The 21,154-nt window shown below is 36.7% G+C and overlaps 1 protein-coding gene across 3 annotated transcripts in view; it reads right to left on the bottom strand.

Moving 5' to 3' along the window:
• The window catches only part of ROCK1 (Rho associated coiled-coil containing protein kinase 1), a 92,690-nt gene that overhangs the window by 24,722 nt on the left and 46,814 nt on the right, over positions 1–21,154 (bottom strand). For all 3 annotated transcript variants that reach the window (XM_074899115.1, XM_074899116.1, XM_074899114.1), the window contains exons 11-24: positions 21,021–21,087; positions 16,901–16,989; positions 16,011–16,059; positions 15,312–15,447; positions 14,785–14,876; positions 14,410–14,656; positions 11,121–11,227; positions 9,833–9,983; positions 8,778–8,938; positions 7,734–7,918; positions 7,038–7,107; positions 5,567–5,661; positions 3,566–3,731; positions 1,846–1,939 (exon numbers count right to left, since the gene is read on the bottom strand). In XM_074899115.1, coding sequence (XP_074755216.1) covers positions 1,846–1,939; positions 3,566–3,731; positions 5,567–5,661; positions 7,038–7,107; positions 7,734–7,918; positions 8,778–8,938; positions 9,833–9,983; positions 11,121–11,227; positions 14,410–14,656; positions 14,785–14,876; positions 15,312–15,447; positions 16,011–16,059; positions 16,901–16,989; positions 21,021–21,087 — 1,709 coding nt within the window. The remainder of the gene's footprint in view (positions 1–1,845; positions 1,940–3,565; positions 3,732–5,566; positions 5,662–7,037; positions 7,108–7,733; positions 7,919–8,777; positions 8,939–9,832; positions 9,984–11,120; positions 11,228–14,409; positions 14,657–14,784; positions 14,877–15,311; positions 15,448–16,010; positions 16,060–16,900; positions 16,990–21,020; positions 21,088–21,154) is intronic.

Genomic DNA, 21,154 nt, shown 5'->3' with positions numbered 1-21,154 from the left:
CTTTAATAACTTCCATACACACAAGGGCATGGCTGGGAGAAGGGGGTTAGACAGACAATATATGGATGAGATGTACTGGACAGGCATTCCTGACTATGTCTCCAGAAACTTGGCACTAACTTGTTTTAAAACAAGTGAAGAAGCAGTGCGAGCAGAAACTCACTTTTTCCTACCTGCTACAGCTAAGGTTTTAATTGTTTTCAACAATAAAGGCAGTGCATAGAAATGGAAGCAATACAGTAGAAGGAGTGACAATTTACAGACATAGAACAGTCTGAGTTGAAAGGGACCTTTAAAGGTCATCTAAATTCAACTGGTCATCTAAGTCCAGTCCCCTGCAATAAGGAGGGACATCTTCAACTAGATCAGGTTTCTCAGAGCCCCATACCACCTGACCTTGAATGTTTCCCGGGAGGGGGCATCTGCCACCTCTGGGCAATCTGTTCCAATGTTTCACCACCCTCATTGTAAAAAATTTCTTCGTTATATCTAGTCTGAAACTGACCTCTTTTAATTTAAAACCATTACCCTTGTCCTATCTCAACAGGCCCTGCTAAAATGTTTGTCCCCATCTTTCCTGTAAGTACTGGAAGGCTGCAATAACGTCTCCCTGGAGCCTTCTCTTCTGCAGGCTGAACAGCCCCATCTCTCTCAGCCTGTCTTCATAGGGGAGGTGTTCCAGCCTTCTGATCATCTTTGTGGCCTCCTCTGGACTCACTCCAACAGGTCCACGTCTTTCTTGTACTGTGGACCCTGGAGCTGGACACAGTACCCAGGTGGAGTTTCATGAGCATGGAGTAGAAGGGGAGAATGACCTCCCTCAACCTGCCAGCCACACTTCTCTTGACACAGCCCAGGATATGGTTGACTTTTTGGGCTGCAAGCACACACTGCCAGCTTGTGTCCAGCTTTTTCATCCACCAGCATCCCCAAGTCCTTCTCAGCAGGGCTGCTCTCCCATCTGTTCCTTCTCTAGTCCATACTGATATTGAGGATTGCTACAACCCATGTGCAGGACCTTGCACTCAGCCTTGTTGAACCTCATGAGATTCACACAGGCCCACTTCTTGAGCTTGTCCAGGTCCCTCTGGATGCCATCCCATCCTTCAGGAGTGTCAACAACACCAAGCTATGTGGTGTGGTTTGCAAATGTGCTGAGGGTGCACTCAATCCCATGGGTTTGATGTCTCTATCACTGATGAAGGTATTAAGCAGTACTGGTCCCAGTACAGACCCCTGAGGGACACCACTCATCACTGATATCCATCTGGACATCAAGCCGTTGACCACTACCCTGTGGATGTGACAATCCAACCTATTTCACATCCACCGAACATCCATCAAATACATCTCTCTCCAATTTACAGAGAAGGATGTTGTGGGGGACCATGTCAAAGGCCTTACAGAAGTCCAGACAGATGACATCTGTAGCTCATCCCTTGCCCACTGATGCAGTCACTCCATCACAGAAGGTCCCTAGCTTGGTCAGGCAGGACTTGCCCTTGGTGAAGCCATGCTGGCTGTCTCGAATCACCTCCCTGTCCTCCATGTGCCTTAGCACAGCTCCTAGAAGGATCTGTTCCATCACCTTCCCAGGCACAGAGGTGAGGCTGACAGGTCAGTAGTTCCCAGAGTCCTCCTTTCTACCCTTTCTAAAAATGGGTGCAATTTACATGAAAGATATCTTTTCAAAATTAAAACAATGACTTGTATTATTTTTCATCAAGCCCAAAATAATAGGCAAGATAAATAGCAGCGTCTTCTCTCATTTTCCATTTTGCCACATATGCTTCAAAGTCAACTGTGCTTCATAACAGATGAATTAAAACTCCAGACATAACATACCTTCCTCCTGTTTCTTAATTTTTTCACTGATCTCTGAATTTTCCTTTGTTATTAAATCAACATCTTTGGTTAATGTGTTATTAGTTTCTTCCAGCTAAATGAAAACAAACACATTTTAAATAAAAAACATGCCATAAATTCCAAAAATATTTATAATACCATTATTTAAAATACCCTTAAATCTGTAACAGCCATTTACTTGGAATGCCTTCCTCAGATTATATACAAAAAAATCTGTTTACCTTTCAAACCCAAGTTTTTTTAAAATGGTACTTTTCTTCTAAGCTGTCTTGATTGACCAGAAGGATCAAAATAAACCTGTCCCAGAAAGATTTTTTTTTTCTTAAATGATCTTTGCAGAACTGACAACACTGTAGTATATAATTAAAAACTCAATTTAAGCAAAATTAAGATTGTCAGTTATTGAATGTGTCAATTTTCAGTTAATTTGTAGTACTTTGGAAGTAGCAGTACCTAGAAGCCTGATGCCCTGAATCCAGACAGAAAAGCAGCTGATAGATGACATAACTCCAGCATTCAAGGCTAGAGCAGATTCGTGGCAGCCGCTGCTAAATAGTTGTCATATACCATAAAAAGAGGTATAAGTCAGCGTAAAAATAAAACTACATTTGGTCTAAGTCAAAGCATACATAGGAAAATATGTACATATGTTCGCAAAAAAAAAAAAAAAAAAAGGAAAGGGAAACCATTACACTTTGAATATGTTAGCTGCCAGAGTCAGGATCACTTTGCTAACCACTTAACAAATACGTATTAAAACCAGACATAACTGCATTCCTGAAAAAAAGGTTTTGTTTGAAGCCTAGAAAAATGATTGTGTATTGAACTGTCTGACAAAATTACCAGAATATTTGAAACCAACAACATATTGGCAAGAAGGTATTCCTTCAATGCCACAGAGAGACAGTCTTCTGAATGCTTCTTACGAAACAGTGGCATCCTGGAGATATCAAGCTTATAAAACAAAACATGCGTAACAAGCACTACTTCCACTATCTTTACACAGAGATATAATATCCACAGTAGTGCTAAAAGAAAGCTTTGAGCAACCAATATGGGTTCGGTTACACCCAGAATTTTACTGAAGTTTTACACCCCCAGGATTCTTAAGAATATCTGCACAAGCTGATGCTAAATGGGAGAAAACAATAATGATAAAATAACTATGGTATATATGGTTTGCTATTTGAAACTCCCCAGTTAATACATTTATTAACTTGATACTAATACCTAAGAGCTACGCTGTAAATTACCTTCAAAAATTACAGTTTGAGGGTTGTTCTGTCAGGGTTTTTTTAACAGTTTACCAGTAGGAAGCAACTCAAGACTTTCAAGTATTTTTTTTAAAAGACTAAGTTACTTTGTAATAACAATCTCTAATACACAGCTCCACAAATTTACAAGATTTAAATAATAGATTGGGCAATGACAAGGAACAATCACAAAAGACTCAACTGAATTACAGACATTCACTTGACTTTCATTCTGGCTTCACCTCAGAATCATCAAGTCTGCATTTCTTTGGGAGTTCATATGATGGGATTTAAATATTTAAGGTTCCAACTGAGCCCAAAACATAGATACTTAAATAGTTATCACTTACAGTCACAACAAAACTTTTTAAATTAAAATAAAAACATACATTTCTGTTTCCTTCTGGAAGATACATATAGGTATTAATTACAGCAGAGTAACTTACCCTTCTTATGATGCTGTCCTTATCAGTCATTTCTTGCCTGTGTCTTGATGCTGCTTTTTTGCTTTCCTGACTTAGTTCAAAATACTGTTCTTCAAGGAGTGCTCGTGCCAACCGTTCTGACTCAGCCTTGGTTTCAGCTAAATCCAACTGGGTAGTGAGTGTTTCTCTGTAAAGAGGACATTAAGATTTTGTTCTCCTATACAAAACATTTGAAGTTTTCCAGAAAACAAACCCAAATGATACACTCAGCTAACTGTCATTATCTTAGTCTAAGAAAAACAAGCTTTACAAAACCACAATCTGTACACTTGTATCTTTCAATGGACCACACAAGCTACAGCAGCAAGCTTACTACAATTCAATTAAAATATCAATCACCCATGAAACACCAACCCTTAGTAAACCATATGACAAATTCTCCTGCCTTTGAGGAATAAAAAGTAAAATTAAATTGTATGTACAGTGTGGTCCATCAAAAGATACTTAACCGTATCAGTATTAGCTACCTCTTCACACAAGATTACTGCTCATGAAGATGTGTGTTCAAGACTGGTTTTGAACAATACCGTTTCTGAAAGCATACAGTGGTTCTATGTCTACACAACCTTTAGCAGAAACACTTGCAAATTCTATCTACAGTTTGAGAGGCAGGGAGCATTAACTTAGATGCAAATTATCACATTAATATACACACAACTTCTAATCAGTTCAGCATAAAAGCCCAACTTCCTTGCTGTTGCTTGGAGTACAGGGAGAGCTCTTATGTATTTGCCTGCAAAGAAACCCACATAAAGCACAGCGGCCAGTCTAGCACCCACGAGTAAGATGTCCCAGGAACACGTGACACAGCCCACAACATGCTGAAATAGAAGTGGCAATACATTACTGTAGCACAGGCTCATGACAGATGCCCTTCTTGCACTACAAAATAAAAATATTTACGCAATGAAATATGTATTACTGTGGGGTCCACTGATTTGGTACACCTGTAGTGGATACAGGCCTCTACTGTAAAAAGGTAACTGTTGAAGTGTACTCAAGAGTTATCACAATTCCCATAGTTGTATCCAAGTGAAAAACGTTTATGATGAACATGAAAGACTGTGGAGAGCAGTGAGGGAATAGAGTAAGATGAATCTATAAATGTAAGAAAAGAGAAAAAGGAAAAAACAGAAGAGGAATAAAGGAAGTCTCTCCTACCTTCTCCCCCCTTTTTTTCAAGTTGGATACTACTCCTGAACAACTTTGCATCAACAGGTATTTTCCTCCTACACTGTATTTATTAGGACAGCACCTTTTCTTTCTCGCTTTCTTAGCTCACTGAAATGCATCAGGAACACTGTACACAACCTCCTCCCTCTAGATTGTTTTGAAGTGTTGATGCTCAAGTAGAACAACAGACCCAGACTTTAGAAGAGAGAACCTCTGCTTCATGCATAAGGCTGCAATCTCCTCCTTCAGAATAAATAAATAAACTGGGAAAAAAAAAGCTTAAACATCTTTTTGCTAACTTAGAAAATAGTACATCGCAATTAACCACAGTTGGATTAATTGGATTTGCTGTAATCAGAAGCATACTAAACTTACAATTCAAAGTACTTTCATTATCTTTTTCTCAAACTATTTTATTGGCTATAGAAATATACCAAGTAATTATCAGGATCATACAGTCAAATAAAAAAAGATATTACACAAGTAAGATGATTACCACAAATTGGAATGCTTTTTTCAAAATTTTGCATCTTCCTAAATTTTCAGAAGCCATCACTCTTCTTCCAGACATTACAAATAGGAGTCCAAAGCAAATAAGAATAACCATATCTGGCTTTGTCAGTCACCATAGGTAACATCCTATGTATGTGCCATGTTATAAGGAGTTACTGAACAACTGAGAGACCTGTCTTTTTTCTGAAGAAATGAAACATTTTAAATCCGATTCAAATTCATGAGTGAGACCATATGGAAAAACTTATGTTTATTTGAGAAACACAGTGGACATACTTTTCATTTTGCAATTCCTGCATTTTTCTTTGAGTTTCTTTATTCTTTTCATCAATTTCTTCTTTCAGTTCCTTAACCTGAGTTTTGTAAAGTGTCTGTAAAAGAAAGCACAAAAAAAAAAAATTACTCAAATTCCACTGTGAAATTCTTAATTGGTTTGAATCTTTCAAACCCAACACATGCAGTACTGTCTTTAATGGAATTTCCTCCTTCCTGCCTATCTGAGACGCTCCTTTCCAGTCTCCCTCGTGTAGGGAACAGATGCAACCACTTTAGTTTTCAATTTTCTAGTCTGGTTTCCTACACAGTTGTACAATCACACCTGATGACAAAAGGGAAGGAAGGCACTGGGACATAGCTGAGCAGGTCTCTTGCAGACAACAGGACAAAACTGAATTCTCTTGTAGCATCACTGTCTCAAAACGTTAGTCAAAAAAGCCTAATACTGTCCTATACTTTCACCCATTGCATTTTTTTTTAATCCATGTATCTTTTCTCTTAGACTGTTTTTGTGTATAGACTGACTTTGTCTTAACTGATCCGAGAATTTATGTGAATTACTTCTGTTCTTACTAACTATATTGTTATTAACAACATATTCTGAAAGTTAAAATTTGATCTTATACAGTAAAGTACTTCTGCTAAATATTCAGACTGAATGAGGAAATGTCCTATTTGAACTAGATGCTAGTGAAAAAAAAAACCTAAGAATAAAACAATACTCTGGATCTTCTTATTAGTAGTATGTTACTGAAAAATGCACAAGAATCTGTAACACATAATGAAATTACAATCATACACAGTTTAGTAAAACACAAATATTTTTATTGCCCCTCCAAGGAAGAACTGAATTTAAAAAGCACTTCCCTAAGTGAAATGAAACTGTCCATAGTCACAAATGTATGCAAAGTTCATAGAACATCTCATGCTATTGTTTCTTTTCCCAGAAATGAAACAGACTAAACTAAACCTATGCAGTAAACATTTTGGCTACCTGAAGTACCAAATAAGGATCTTCAGGGACTCGGGTACAGAGAAAGTATCTTTTTAGATGGATGAGGAATATGTGCAGAATGCTACTGGATCTATGGCTCTTAAATATACTTATGGTAGATCAATAGCATGAACTATATTCCAGTATGTATGAAGATTTTGATCTCTCTACAAAGTTCACAATTATGTCAGAAAACTACCTCTTTCCCAACCTCAAGACAGGAACTACTCTGATTAGCAATTCAGGTAAGAGTTACTCATTTTAATACATAAGATTTGACAAATAACTACAAAGCAACATACCAGATAGACTATCTAATGTTAATTTTTTTGTTCACTTTGTATTTCAAGCAGGATTTTGTGAATTGCTGATTTATTACAGGTTATTTACATTTTAAAAAAATTAATATGTCAAACTATTTGCTGTTCAATGATTTAATGTCAAAACATAGTACTCACAATTCTTCGCAAGTCTTACCGAAAAATACTGCTCAGCCTCAAGCTGATCCTGAAGCTCACGCATTTGACCTTCATTTCCTCTGTACTGTCTTTAAAGAAATAAAAAAGGAAAACATGTAAAAAGTCACCTACTAACTAATGACTGTTTCTAACCAGATCAGCATCCTACAAAGATCTCACATTTGCACACATATTATTTCACAAAGACCAACAGTTCGCTGTATCCTAAAATTCTGATTTGATTATACTCCTTATTCTACCCTGATGGTTGTTTCAGTAAGCAATTTAGAAGACAGTGAGTACTCTAAATGGAGAAATGTTAAGTCAGCTGAAGGAAGATATGATAGAAGCCTAATTAATGAAAAAACATTTCTTAAGCTGACTGAAAACTTAAGAAAAAGAATCTGGTAAAGGGGGGAAAAAAGCTATTGACTCCCATGCAGTTAAACTGATTGTCTCATACATATATATATATATATATATATATGCCTTGACATAGAATGATGAGCCAAAATTAGTTCTGCATCATAGCTCATAACAAAAATATTCCAACACTGAAAGCTACATACAGAAATCATAACACGCAGCTAAAAATATTCTTTTAGTTTCGGAAAAAATGCCTATGCACCAGAGAACTTTTCACTAATAGGAACAGGCAAAACAGTACACGTATAATTAAGCAACTTTTTCCATCTTACTTCAGATTTTTACTTACTTAGCAAGTTGAGCCAACTCAAATTCCAGTAATCTCTTTGCTTCCAACAACGTATTGATTTCCTGTTTCAGCTGCTTCTCAGAACCCTTCAAGTTATCTGCTTCAAAAGCTTGTGCCTTTAAGTCATTCTGTGCCATTATGCGCTTGTTCGTCTCTTGTTCTACCTTAAGTGTTAGATTCCTTACCTAAGTGAGAAATATTTCAATTTAAGAGCGTTTGCTGAATAACTAATTGCATGTGGTTGAAAGTGTTTTATGTATGGATTATTTTAAATCAAACACCATTACCTTGATGCTACATGTTGTACAATACATAAAAATAACCCTAGATCTCCAAACACTTCAGTGCAATAATCTTATAGAAAGATGTTGCCCTTACAGAACATACTGATCTGACACTGCATGATGATAAAGCTTCCCCATAGTTAGCTTATTTCAAAGTTCCAAATGTGTTTTATCTTATTTAAAGGCAACAATGGAAGAAACCCAAATTGTCTGCTGAAAGGTCCTGCAAACCTCTCTGCAGATTTCAGATATTCTCACCCTAGAAAAAATTGGAGCCTACCGGCTATATAAAAACTAATTTACACAAGTTGTGACCCCCTAAGAAAGGTGTTATAACTTTCATTCCAAGTGTCCTGCAAAGAACAAGTAAGGATGAAATTATTATTCTTAGTACCTAGTTTTAACACTGAGTATTCTAATTGCATTTCCTTGACCAAATGCTTTTCTGGAGAATGCAAACCATCCAAATCAATCAAGGCTACACAGTCAAATTTATAAGCAAGTTTTTCCTTTAAAAATAGAAGAGGGTACACAAAAAAAATGCATTATATTAATTGAAGGGTCAAATACATAAAATATCCAAGAGCTACGAAAGAAGCGGAAATTACTTAACACTATTTAAGGAACAACTGCCTTAAGTTCTACTGAGAGATGTATTACACAAGGAACTCAGTGTAAGTGAATTTAATTTTCTATTTCTCAGTGCAACTATAGTTTTTTATTTACACAGCAAATTATTAGTGGTGAATGTTTTACTTACTTCCTCTTCCAGTCTCTCCTTTTGCTCAAGAAGGTGTTCCAGTTTCTGCTGAGATTGCTTGAGGTCAAAGTCCAGCATGGAACACTGTTTTTCAGCTTGAACTATACGATTTTCTGCCTTTTCTCTGGCTGCCCTTTCTTCCTTCACTTTTTTTTCCATTTCTAAATAAGATTAAGGAAAGAAAAACAATAAAAATTAATATGTAGCATCTGCAAGAATGCTTCTGTAAACACAGTCTTAAATATCCTAATATTTTTCAGACCCTTTTTTCAGCTATTTAAGCTCTTCTGCTGTTAAGATGGACTGATTACTGAGTAAAAGCTTCCTGGCATTGCTACAAGAAACACTAAAAAAGAAATATAATTCCAATTTGCATTCAAAGCACTGGAATATTATCATGACAACCAAAAGATAAATAGTGAAAGAAATAAAAAGGCAGATTCTTAAAGTAGTAATTATGAAACAAAGGCAAAGTTTCATTTCTGTAAATGGATAGTAGAGCAAAAGAAAAGAAATGCTATCATTCATGTTAGCATTCTGGAAAGGTACAAACTAAACATTTAGGTACCGATTACCTTTACGAAGAAAATGTGATGTATTTAAGATATCAAGACACACCTCTGATTCATGAATATGTATCTATAAAAGAAACTTCACCACTTCAGACAACCCTAATACATCGGTATTTTTAATACAGTTACACAGGAATAAGTGCTCCAAGACATCTGTCTAGATAATGCTTTCTTTCAATTCCATTTAGCATTAGCCAGAATGTCAAGATTCAGTAGCATTTCAGAAGCCAAAGTTTTGAACTGCGAACACAGCAAGATACTCAAAATATTAAGAAAGAATGCAATTTTTATGGTACAAGTACCATGGTCAGAGAAAGTAATTTAAAATGTGTAGTTTTCATGTTTTAAGATTTTGATGTGCATTCATACAAGGGATTAAACACTTATACAAGACTACTACATTATAAGATATTGTGTATTAAGACATGATGATCAAAATATCTTTTATTATGTATTTACCTGAAACTTGTATGAAACACTTACCACACATTGCAACTGATCTTGCCTCCTCTATTGACTGATGTTTGTCAGTTAATCGAGCTTTAGTCACTTTGTGTTCATTTACTTCCTGTTCTAACCGGTCTTGTAATGATTTGAGTTTGTAGTTCAAATCTATCTCTAAATTATTCTTTTCCTAGAGATAAGCAAAAAGTTACCAAATTTCTATAATATTTCCATAACATCTGAGCGAGTCACATTTCCTTTCTTCCCTTTTTTAAAAAAGTGTTAACTTTCTGTTAAAAAGAAATAATGTTATTTTCCATGCTTAATAAAGAATGGTAACAGACAAAAACTGTACTCAGTACTCTGGAGGAAAATTCATTAACCTTTTTCAGTAGTCTATAAATTCTTAAGGTAAATGGAAACTTCTCAGTTTGAATGATTAGTAGACACCTAAATTGGAAATATACAACTAATCCACCACCAACACTAGAGTACAGAGGAATCTAATTATTGTTACCTGGATGCAATTCTGTTATTTCACTGTTGGGATTGCCAGCCATTAACAGTAACTCATGAAACAAGCACTGGAGATGAGCTTTGAGAGACAGAGACTCGTCTTTGGATTGCTGTTTCACCTTAACACCAAATGAGAACTATAACTGATTACAGCTTCCCTCATAGGTAGTCCTATCTCTCTGGTTTATTTGGATAGACCAGACAGCACAGCAAGTCTTTACTTGCCTTCCAAACAAAGTTAACTATGTAGCCTATCTGGAAAGAGCATGCAGGATTTCCTTTTACTCTTCTTTACTTGTTTCTCCATCTTGGGTCAGGAATTAGAAATGTTAGGGGAACATGCTGCTACCATTCTTTAGGAAGGGAGGAAGGACAAAAATTGAAACAGTTCAGCTCCAAAGTTGATCAAAAGGTCTGGCACTCATCCAGTCAAATTAAAAACCAGTAAAAACAAATTTGAATTTCAGGGTTTTAAAAAGTTCAATTTGTAGATTTTCAGGAGGCAAGTCTCTGCAGTGAGTTAGATGGACCGAACAAAAATTACTTGCTACTGGCAGAAGGGTTGGATCCTTGAATCAGTGATAGTGAATGACAAATGAGAATTTTACATTCAAATCTACAAGTAAGAACTACCTGCGAACTCTGAGACCTACCATCCTGATAAGACTGTAAATTTGCACTATTCAGTTAATCATTTTAACAGGACTGATTTAGGGCAAGAACACAGGATTTAGCAATGTCAATAAATACTGTTTGAAAATACAGTCAAGAGCTGACAAAGAACCTTAGCCTCAACATCATTTTACCATACCTTTTCTGAATGATTAAGCATATCCTGTGCTTGTTTTCTTTCTGCTTCCACTCTTTCGAGACTGTTTTTAACGTTTTTTACTTCTTCTTGTAAAGTTGTAATCCGAACTGCCATAAGAAATTAAATATCCTTCAATATTAGTTACTCAATTTAAATCAATAAGCTTTTCAACTTTTCCACCGATTTCTGGGCTCCTAAAATATTTAAACCTTGAAATTTTTCAGATATGCAAAGGTTGTACACTGTAAAGGAAACTAATCTTTTTAGCCACTCTATGCATGCCATTAGTAACAATTCACAAAAAACAATCACATGCAAAACTTGCTACCTGCCTTCTATAACTCCCAATATCTAATATACTAAATTTCTTCCAACTAATCCAAGTTTTGCTGTGCTATGCAACAAGCACCTTTTCTGATGTTAACTACACTAGCATGTACATAAGGCATATTACACAGAAAGACAGTCTCAAATGGATCTACAAGCACTAATACAATAGGTATTCACCTAACTGTGACTCAAATGCTCTGCCATGGATAAAGAACTATCCCCTGTCCCCCACAGCATCTACCACAAAACCCTTGTGTGGCATTGGAAGTTTACACTAAATAGTAAGTAGAATCACAGAATAGCTTGAGTTGGAAGGGACTTTAAAGACTGTCTAGTTCCAACCCCCCTGCCAAGGGCAGGCACACTTTCCACTAGATCAGATTGCTCAAAGCCCCATCCAACCTGTCCTTGAACACTTCCAGAGAGGTAGCATCCCCAGCCTCTCTGGGCAACCTCTTCCAGTGTCTCACCAGCCTTGAAAACAATTTCTTCCTTTTTAACTAATGTAAATCTACTGTCTTACAGTTAAAACCACTGTCCCTTGTCCTGTCACTACAGGCCCTGGTAAAAAGCCTCTGTCTTTCTGATAAGCCCTCTTTTAAGTACTGGAGGCCCACAATAAGGTCTCCTCCAAAGCCATAGTAGTAGTACTAGCATCTGTGTGTATACGTATCAACATGCCAAAGTAGTAATGTCTATTTCTAGACTGTGGAATTTGAATTAGCTCCTTTAAAATAAATACTTTTTTTTTTTTTAAATCTTTGATTACACTGTATTACACTTAATAACTTAAATAGAGCATACAGAAATATACCTATGTATTGGGTCTGGCAATTCAAATACAGCTGTCTACAGTACAGCCCACTTCACTTAACTGTGAACTAAAGAGAGATCCTGGCAATATGTAAAACTATGAGATGGAAGAAGATAAAGTCCTCCTAAATCTTATGCTCTTCTCATTCATTTTAAAGGTGCTTCTAAAACCAGCTGTATGAGCTGTATGAGTTGTGGTGAACAGAGTTAAATCCAGTTGGCGGCTGGTCACAAGTGGTGTCCCCCAGGGCTCAGTTTTGGGGTCACTCCTGATTAACATCTTTATTGATGATCTAGACAAGGGGATCAAGGGCACCCTCAGTCAGTTTGCAAATGACACCAGGTTGGGTGGGAGGCTCTGCAGAGAGACCTGGACAGGCTGGAGCCATGGGCTGAGGCCAACTGGAGGAGTTTCAATAAGGCCAAATGCCAGGGGCGGCCCTTGGGCCACAACAACCCCCAGCAGCGCTACAGGCTTGGGGAGGAGTGGCTGGAGAGCTGCCAGTCAGAGAGGGACATGGGGGCATTGACTGACAGCCGGACGAACAGGAGCCAGCAGTGTGCTCAGGTGGCCAAGAAGGCCAATGGCATCCTGGATTGTGTCAGCAATAGCGTGGCCAGTAGGGACAGGGAAGGGATCTTACTCCTGTACTCAGCACTGGTGAGGCTGCACCTCGATTCCTGTGTTCAGTTTTGGGCCCCTCACTACACAAAGGACATTGAATGACTCGAGCGTGTCCAGAGAAGGGCAACGAAGCTGGTGAAAGGTCTGGAGCACAGGTTGTACGGGGAGAGGCTGAGCAAACTGGGGGTGTTTAGTCTGGACAAGAGGAGGCTGAGGGGAGACCTCATCGCCCTCTGCAGCTACCTGAAAGGAGGTTGCAGAGAGCTGGGGATGAGCCTCTTTAACCAAGAAACAAGCGATAAGACAAGAGGGAATGTCTCAAATTGCACCAGGGAAGGTTTAGACTGGATATTAGGAAGCATTTCTCTACAGAACAGATTGTTGGGTGTTGGAATGGGCTGCCCAGGGAGGTGGTGGAGTCCCCATCCCTGAAGGTGTTTAAGAATCATGTTGACATAGCGCTGAGGGATATGGTGTAGTTGGGAACTGTCAGTGTTAGGTTAATGGTTGGACTGGATGATGTTCAAGGTCTTTTCCAACCTAGATAATTCTGTGATTCTATTTGAATTACATAACACTACTTAGGTATATACCAGCAAAGCACCTTAACCATAGAGCCTACAGAAAAAGAACCTTTTCCTGTAGGCTGCTGAGTTAGATGTGGTCAAAAACACATTTTGAAGTACACAGACAGTCTTCTCGTGCCATTTGTACATCCTGCTTTCAATTAACAACAGGCTGGATGAAACTACATTCAGTCATTTCCGAGGAACTTTACAATCATTCAGCTGAAACTGATATATTATATTTGAAGCACAGTAAATAGGCAACTTGATTCTTGGGAGTTCTTTGTGCTAGCAAAGCTTACCTTAAAAAAACAAAATCAAAACCACCGAAAAAATCCTCAAGAAAAGACTGTGTCTCATGGAAAATTATTTTCAATACTACAGACAGATGGTTTAAAATGAGAAATTAAAAGGCAGGATCCATTAGCATAGGCAGAGTTATGAACTAATGTATCTGAATAGTTTCTAGTATGAAGAATCAGGAGTACAAAAGGCAAAAAGCTCCAAGCATCCTGAAAAAAAGGATTCCACATCTGCATCCCTTACTATGTTCTTCATGCTGGTTCTAACGTAACACAGAATCATCATAAAGAAAACAAATGCAATTTAAAACCAAAATGGTTTTCTTCACCAATTAAAGAAGTGCAGGGTACATCAACTTAGCTGCTGAACCAAGGCAGCAAGACAGTGTTGTGTCTTCCCTGGCACTGTATCAGCTTTTCATATTTTTTAGCAGGGCAGCCCCTACAATCAGTGTTTCCCACACTTTGATTTTGATACTCTCCCTCCCAAGAGCTGCTCAGACATAGTCAGGAAACAACATTCAAATCTTTAGAAATTGTTCTATTAAGTCACAATCACTGTGCAGGTTTGGCTTCCTCTCTTTACATAACTGTATTTAATAAAGTAGAGTTATCACAATTTTTTTGGTAAAGTATAAATGCAGAAAAATTACCCTGTAGTTCTCCAATCATTTCAGATCCATGACTTCTGTCCCTTCTTTCCGACTCCAAAGCTGCTTGCAGTTGGTAATAATCTTTCTCCACCTGCAGTTTTGTGCTTTCTAGAACTCTACACCTTTCTTGCAGTTCTCTATTCAGTGATTCTACCTGACTTAATGACTTGCTCATTTCTGTGTTACCCTTTCTCAGTCTTGCTGCTGTATCCGATTCTGTCCTCAGCAAATCATTTGCTTCTTCTAGCTGTTAAAATAAAACAGACAAGATTCTAAAGTATAAAAATTACTGGGACCAGTTTTGTTATATCTGAATGCTTGATACTGCTTCTCAAATCTAAGAAATAACAAAGACAATGAACAGAAGCAACATACTTGTTTTTGTAATTGTGTTATCTTCTCATTTGTAATTTGTGAATGCTGGCTGATTTTTTTCAAGTCTTCCATCTGATCTTTTAGCGTGGACACTAAAGAGAAATTACACTATTAATACATCAGATTAAAAAAATCCTTAGATTCTGGGATTTGGTTTTTTGTTTTGGTTTGTTTGGGGCTCTTGGGTTTTTGTGGGGTTTTTTGTTTTTGTTGTTGTTTTTTGTTTGTTTGTTTTACACATACAGAGTCAAGCAAATCCTTGGTATATAATAGGTCTTCTGTTGAATTTCTCTTCTTACATTTTTAGGTCAAATTCTGTGCTGGTAGAACAACAATTCATAGTTTAGAGAACAGAATTTGAAAATAAGACAGAAGTATTGTGTTCAAATAACAATTAATTCAAAATTTGTGCCCATTATTTGAAAAAATCCCTTTTTGCATAGCACTTAAGGCATTAAGGTATTAAATTATTCCCCAAAGCACCTAATTTACATCATCAGTGTCAATGTTTGAACAATACAGCATACCTTCATTTTCTACATTCCGTCTTTTTTCATTCTCTTGTTCAATTTTTCTTTGGTAGTCATTTATCTTATGTTGTAATACCATCTTTTCCTTCTCAATCTGAGACACTGTTGATTCCAAGTTCTTTCTTTGATTTCCCTAAAATTAAAAGCATTGGTATTTTCTATTTATATTTTAAGGAATGATCCCTCAACCAGTATCTCTGCAACTAATTAATCAAGGAAATGGATGCATCATTTCCAATTAATGAGTTTCTGGCTTTCTTAAAAAGGTTTTTGAAAAGATGGCTTTTTTAACTTATACATGACAAATTTGTGAAATTATTAGAGAAGTCATCGTTAACATGATTATGTGTAAATAACTTAAGAGACAACATAAGGACTCAACAGAAAATCATCTGTATATGAATTTTTAGTATAACTGATTTTGCGAAACTTCAGAGAAATTGAGATAAGCAAGAGCAGGCAAAACATTTAGCAGAGGAAACAGAATTCAGCATGGCTTGCAAGAGGAAAAAGTTTTTGAAAATGTGTACAAATAAAAATGTATCTCCCAGTGCTACATATTAAAATGGGATGGTTTGGTCTCAAATTTAAACTCAGAACAATTTATTTTAGTCACAGAAGAAATATCTTAAATCATGAAAGTACTATCCACGTTCTTTACCCAACTAAGAAGGCTTCAGTGAGGAAAAAAATTACCTCTTCATCCAGTTCTTTCATTATCTTGTCTAGCTTTATGTTTGAAGATCTAAAAATAAACCAAACTCATTTAAGTAATATTTGAGGATAATACATTATACATAAGCGTTTTCTAGTGAAATAATTTGGCACTGTTACTAAAGTGAGTATTTATAGTTTGGCTAATGCTATTTTGTAAAAAACACCTGAAATGGAAGAAAACAATCAATCATTGGAAATAATTTGTAAAATACATTAAGTATATTAAGTACTTATCAACTTTGCTGCAAATTATATATGCAAAACTTTAGGTGCCATATTTAGGGGAATTTAGTTCGCATGAATCCGAGTAAAAATTTCTGATTATCAGAAAAGAAGAATCCCAACTCTTTGTTCAGAAGTGTAGAAACAGGCAAATTCTCATGTAGCTGCTACTTCAACATGGTAGAAACAAAACTTTAGAAAGCAAATAGCTGTTCTTATCCATCAGTCACTGGAAAAAAAGAACATGGTTTTCCAACAACTACCATGTATTTAGAAACCAGTTAATTTTAATAATCCAATATATGCTGTATATACAGTATTTTATGTTTAAAAAAAAAGTCAGCATAACCATTGTGTACCTCACTCCAATAAAACACCTGAATTCAGAGATAACAAGTAAACTCAAACATTCAAGTGTTCAGAAAGAATGTGTTACATGAGTGCCAATGAAATCAAAACATTTTCTTCACACTATATTCAAGAAAACCATAAATATTCTTTAGAATGACTTAAACCTGTGCCTGGAACTCTCTTGGAGAACTACAGTACTATTCTTCATGTTATTCTGGTAATCCCTAAACAATAATACAGAACTGAAGTGTTAGATGCATTTAAATTATGTAAACAATTAAAGTTCAAAGTCTCACCTGCACTTTTGCTCCATTTCATCTTTCAACTGCATTTCATTATGTAGTTGTTCTTCCAACTCATAGATCATCTTCTGCATATTTTCCAGCTTTAAATATATATTTGTACATGAAAGAACACGCATTAAATTTAAAAACTTCAAAAAAAGTATTTCAGAATATTCAGTGCTGCTTATGTTGCATCACACCTTAATTACATCTAAACACTAGATTTTTGGCTTATTTAAATGTGATCCCCCCTCCACCCCCCAAAAATCTAAACAAGTTAATTACAAGAAACAACTTTAATATTATGCAGTTTTGTCATTTGTACACACAAAAAATTTTAGGGTTTTGAATGGTTTCATGAAAATTCACAAGGCTAAGCTAAGTCAGATCCTCCTTCTTTTAAGTATCTTTAGAATCAGTGTAAGAAATCATTTTACTTAGTCTCAAAATTTCTTTTTCTAGCATGAACCACCACATGTACTTTGCAACGCACCTTCGAGCTCTCAACAAGTTCAGGAAGCAAAACCAGGCTTGTCAATTATTAGCAATGGAGCAAAGATGCTCCTAACATCTATTTAGTCAGAGATCATTTTTACAGCTAGCACTTGTACTAAGGTTTGAAAATATTAACAAACTTCAGATGTTACTACAGAACACGACTGTATAGCATGTACTGTTTGCCAGCAAAATAAATTCAGAAATTCATTCTTTTCATGATACTGGATCTCATTACGGACATAATAATCCCACTCCAACATCAGCAAAACCCTTATTAACAACAAGATGGTGTCAACTTCAAGGAAGCTCATTAAGGCAACCCCGTGCTGATTCACTCTTAAATATTTTTACTGATCTTGTCAAGATTTTTGCCTTATTTAGCTTTCCCACATTTCCCTGAACACTCAAAACTGCATAGAGAAGAATTACAGTCCTTATCTGGACTCTCTTTAAAGCCACATATTCAAGTGATTCTGACCCCTTGCTTTCTTGTTCCTTGTTTTAACATCAAAATCTGACAATTGCCTGACGACTCAGGCACAATCATCCCAGAAAGAGCAGCAACAGAACAGTTCCTCCTACATCTGCCTCTTCCTCTTTTCCTTTCCCCAAGAAATATGCTTAGAGAAACTAGAATTGCTTAATAAGATGAAGAGGAGACAAATCACACTTGTCTCCATTCTTTCTTGAGAGCACCAATAAGTGTTCTCAACAAGGACTGCCCTCTATAAATTCCTAAACCAAGATTTCAGTTTGGAGACAAATTATAGCATGCCTTATCCATATTAAAGTTATAGGCGAGATTATTTTTGCCCACTTCCAGGCAGGCATTTTTCTTACTTTCTACTTTCAATCTGTTCTCCTTCCCATTGTAGTAGGAAATAAAGTATAAAGCATTCAGGTGCTCTCAAGAACTGGAGATCCTTTCTCATTTTCTCCTTTTTCTTTCTTCCATGTTCTTAAGCTGCTCTGAAGTTTTCAGAGGAAAAGGACACTGGGGACTAACCAGAAACTATGTATTTTATATATTCACCACTTTATTCTATGTATTTACCACTATCTATCGCAAGCCCTGAGAGAGCAAGAAAATCTGGAACAAATAGAATTCTCAGCACTTAGAACAGTTCTGGAAAACCAATTACTGGTGTGACATACAACATAACACCATGTGGATGAGACAAAGTGTATAGTAAAAAACCACAGAGATGGCCTCTAAATCTTAACTTTGAAGAAAAAGGAAGGAGGAACAGTACACCACACATTTATCTCCTTGGTATGAACTACCAAGAAATAAAGCAAGAAGCAAGACTATTTAAAGGCTAGCTCTCACTTTAGTAAAAAGGGACCACAGCTAATGCACAAAAATAAAGGGTAAAGAAATTTCACTATAATTGGTCTTCCATTTCTTGGTTATTCATTTTTGAGCGCTTCCAGACAGGCTGCATAGAAGAACTAAATGGGATAGATAAGGAACAGGTCCAAAAAGACATCTGGCAAATGACCCGTTTCTGTACTGACTCCTACTAGTTCGGACCTCTGTTGTCTCTTCTTTCTGTCTCTGGATGTCTTTATAGTGGTGTACCCCAAGGGGCCTATCTAAGCTTGCTGAGCAATCTGATTACATTAGTATGAGACAACAGGCTTCCAGAGAAGTTTTGCACTATCTGATAGACTAAATAATACCTTATGAAAATCCTGAGTTACAATTAACTCATTATAAAAGCATTCCTTCGTGTTTCAGTTTTTTCTCAGTTTCCATTTTGAGCAGAAGGCAGGGGAGGAAAGGACTATGGAAAAGCCAGCCCACAGCAGAGAAGCCAAGAAAAATCCCTCTGGACCTGCCATACTTTTTTTTTTTTTTTAATCACCACAACATAACGTGTCTGGTTCTGCACCCTGAACCATCAAGAAAACTGAAGACCCAGTGCAAAAGAATCTGTTAATCTCCTCTTTCTTAATATCTGAACCTGCTTACCACTGGATATGGTAGCAGTAAACCAAAGTAAATAATCAATTCTTCAAAGAGGTTTGAAATTCAGTGAAAGGACACTAAATTCCATTTTTGTCCAACTCCATAGACTAATTCTGTGAAGTTTTACACACTTGCAAAACACAATTTCTTGGAAATTTCTGGCACTTGGTCCCTCCCAGAAGACACTCACTACTGGGCCAAAACACAGACAGACCAGGTAATGTGTTATACTTCCAGAACTAATTAATTTGCTAACCATGTGTCAACATTACCGTTTTCATTGCAGCATGTAATGAAAGAAAAACAGCTGAGAAAGAACTGTGGGGTAAAAACACCTTGTAGTAAAGACTTAACATTTTTTTAAACCTCTCTATATCACTCATACCTTTCCAGAGCTTTACCTCCCAGAACTGTTAAAATCACAAGATATTCAAAGACACCTGACAATTACAGACAGGACTCTTGAGGGTTAACTACATGCATGTGCCTGTAACCCACTAATTATGCCAAGTCCATACAGTAACTATCTTCAAAGTCAACCAAAGGCCAGCACACAGCTTTAAGTACCAACAATTATTTGAAAGTCTGTCTCTGTTTTTAACTTTACTATATCAGCAACCCAACGCTTGTGAGGAAAACAAAATTTATGGTACACATCAACATACATAAAGAAAACAAGACATTTCAATGCTTAGTAAATTCAGTTAGCCCAATTAAGTACATAATCAGTTCCCCTGCCCTTTACAAATTTTCTCTGGATAACACCATCTATTATCAAAACCCTTCTATTGCAAGTTTAAGAGAAAAGGGAACATACATCTACAGCTGCTTCACTTCTACTCTGTAAAGAAAACATCACAGAACAAAAAACTAGTAAAGTAAATCATAGTCAAAGACAAGAAGATTTCTTTCAATTATCAACTTTTTGACCATGTTTTCTAATTCGTAAAATACCAAACCATTCCAAGGGAATAGCTTGATTTACAACAGAACTTACACAGAATCCAAGCAGGCCTTGTTTCCAACACCTCTGTGTACCCTTCCTGGAAACCTGACTGCCAAGAAGCTCGGGAAGTAGTAACTGAAAGAATTCCTGAAAACTTGCTAGGTGAACTGCTCTATAAATGCAGATCCTCAGTGCTCCAGTTCCCAATAGCTTGTGGGACACCCTTGGGAAGGAGCAGAATACCCAAGCTTGGTACATGATCTTGCCACCTCCCACTTATTTCAGAGGAAATCCAGCTCCAGAGTTAAACTGGCAGGTTGCTGGAAAGCCCAAAAGCTTCCCATCACACTCACGTCCAGACTCCATGGTTGACACAAAGCCAGCGTATGCCTGGGATCAACAAGGCACTCCAAAACCACTGCAGAAACACTAATTATTTCTAAATATAAAAACTGTGAATCCAGTTCCACAAAAATAGTATGCAGTTTCACCTATTTTATCCCAATTCAGGAAAACAAATCTTAAATGAAGAACTAAAATTCTGTTTTTCCAATAACTTTAATACGCAGGCGATACTAAACAGTTAAAATTTATGCACTGATTTCCCATATTCCAAACACTAAAATAATCTGAGACATTTGGAACTCTCTTTATCCCCATATATGCAACAGATTCTTTACTAGGATTCAACAAAGATGAAAACTGGTGAGACATACCACACTTTTGTCCACACTGGAGCCTGTTCTGTTATCATTGGAATTTTCTGCAGAGACAGCTAAATACCTGTAACAACATTTTAAAAGTCTTATTTTAAGAGTTGTTTAAAAGCAAGGTTATGAAAAAAATAGAA

This window comes from Athene noctua, chromosome 2 (assembly GCF_965140245.1).
Source record: "Athene noctua chromosome 2, bAthNoc1.hap1.1, whole genome shotgun sequence".
NCBI lineage: Eukaryota > Metazoa > Chordata > Aves > Strigiformes > Strigidae > Athene > Athene noctua.
Note: the sequence above shows the minus strand (reverse complement) of the source record. Positions and strands in the feature narration are given on the sequence as shown.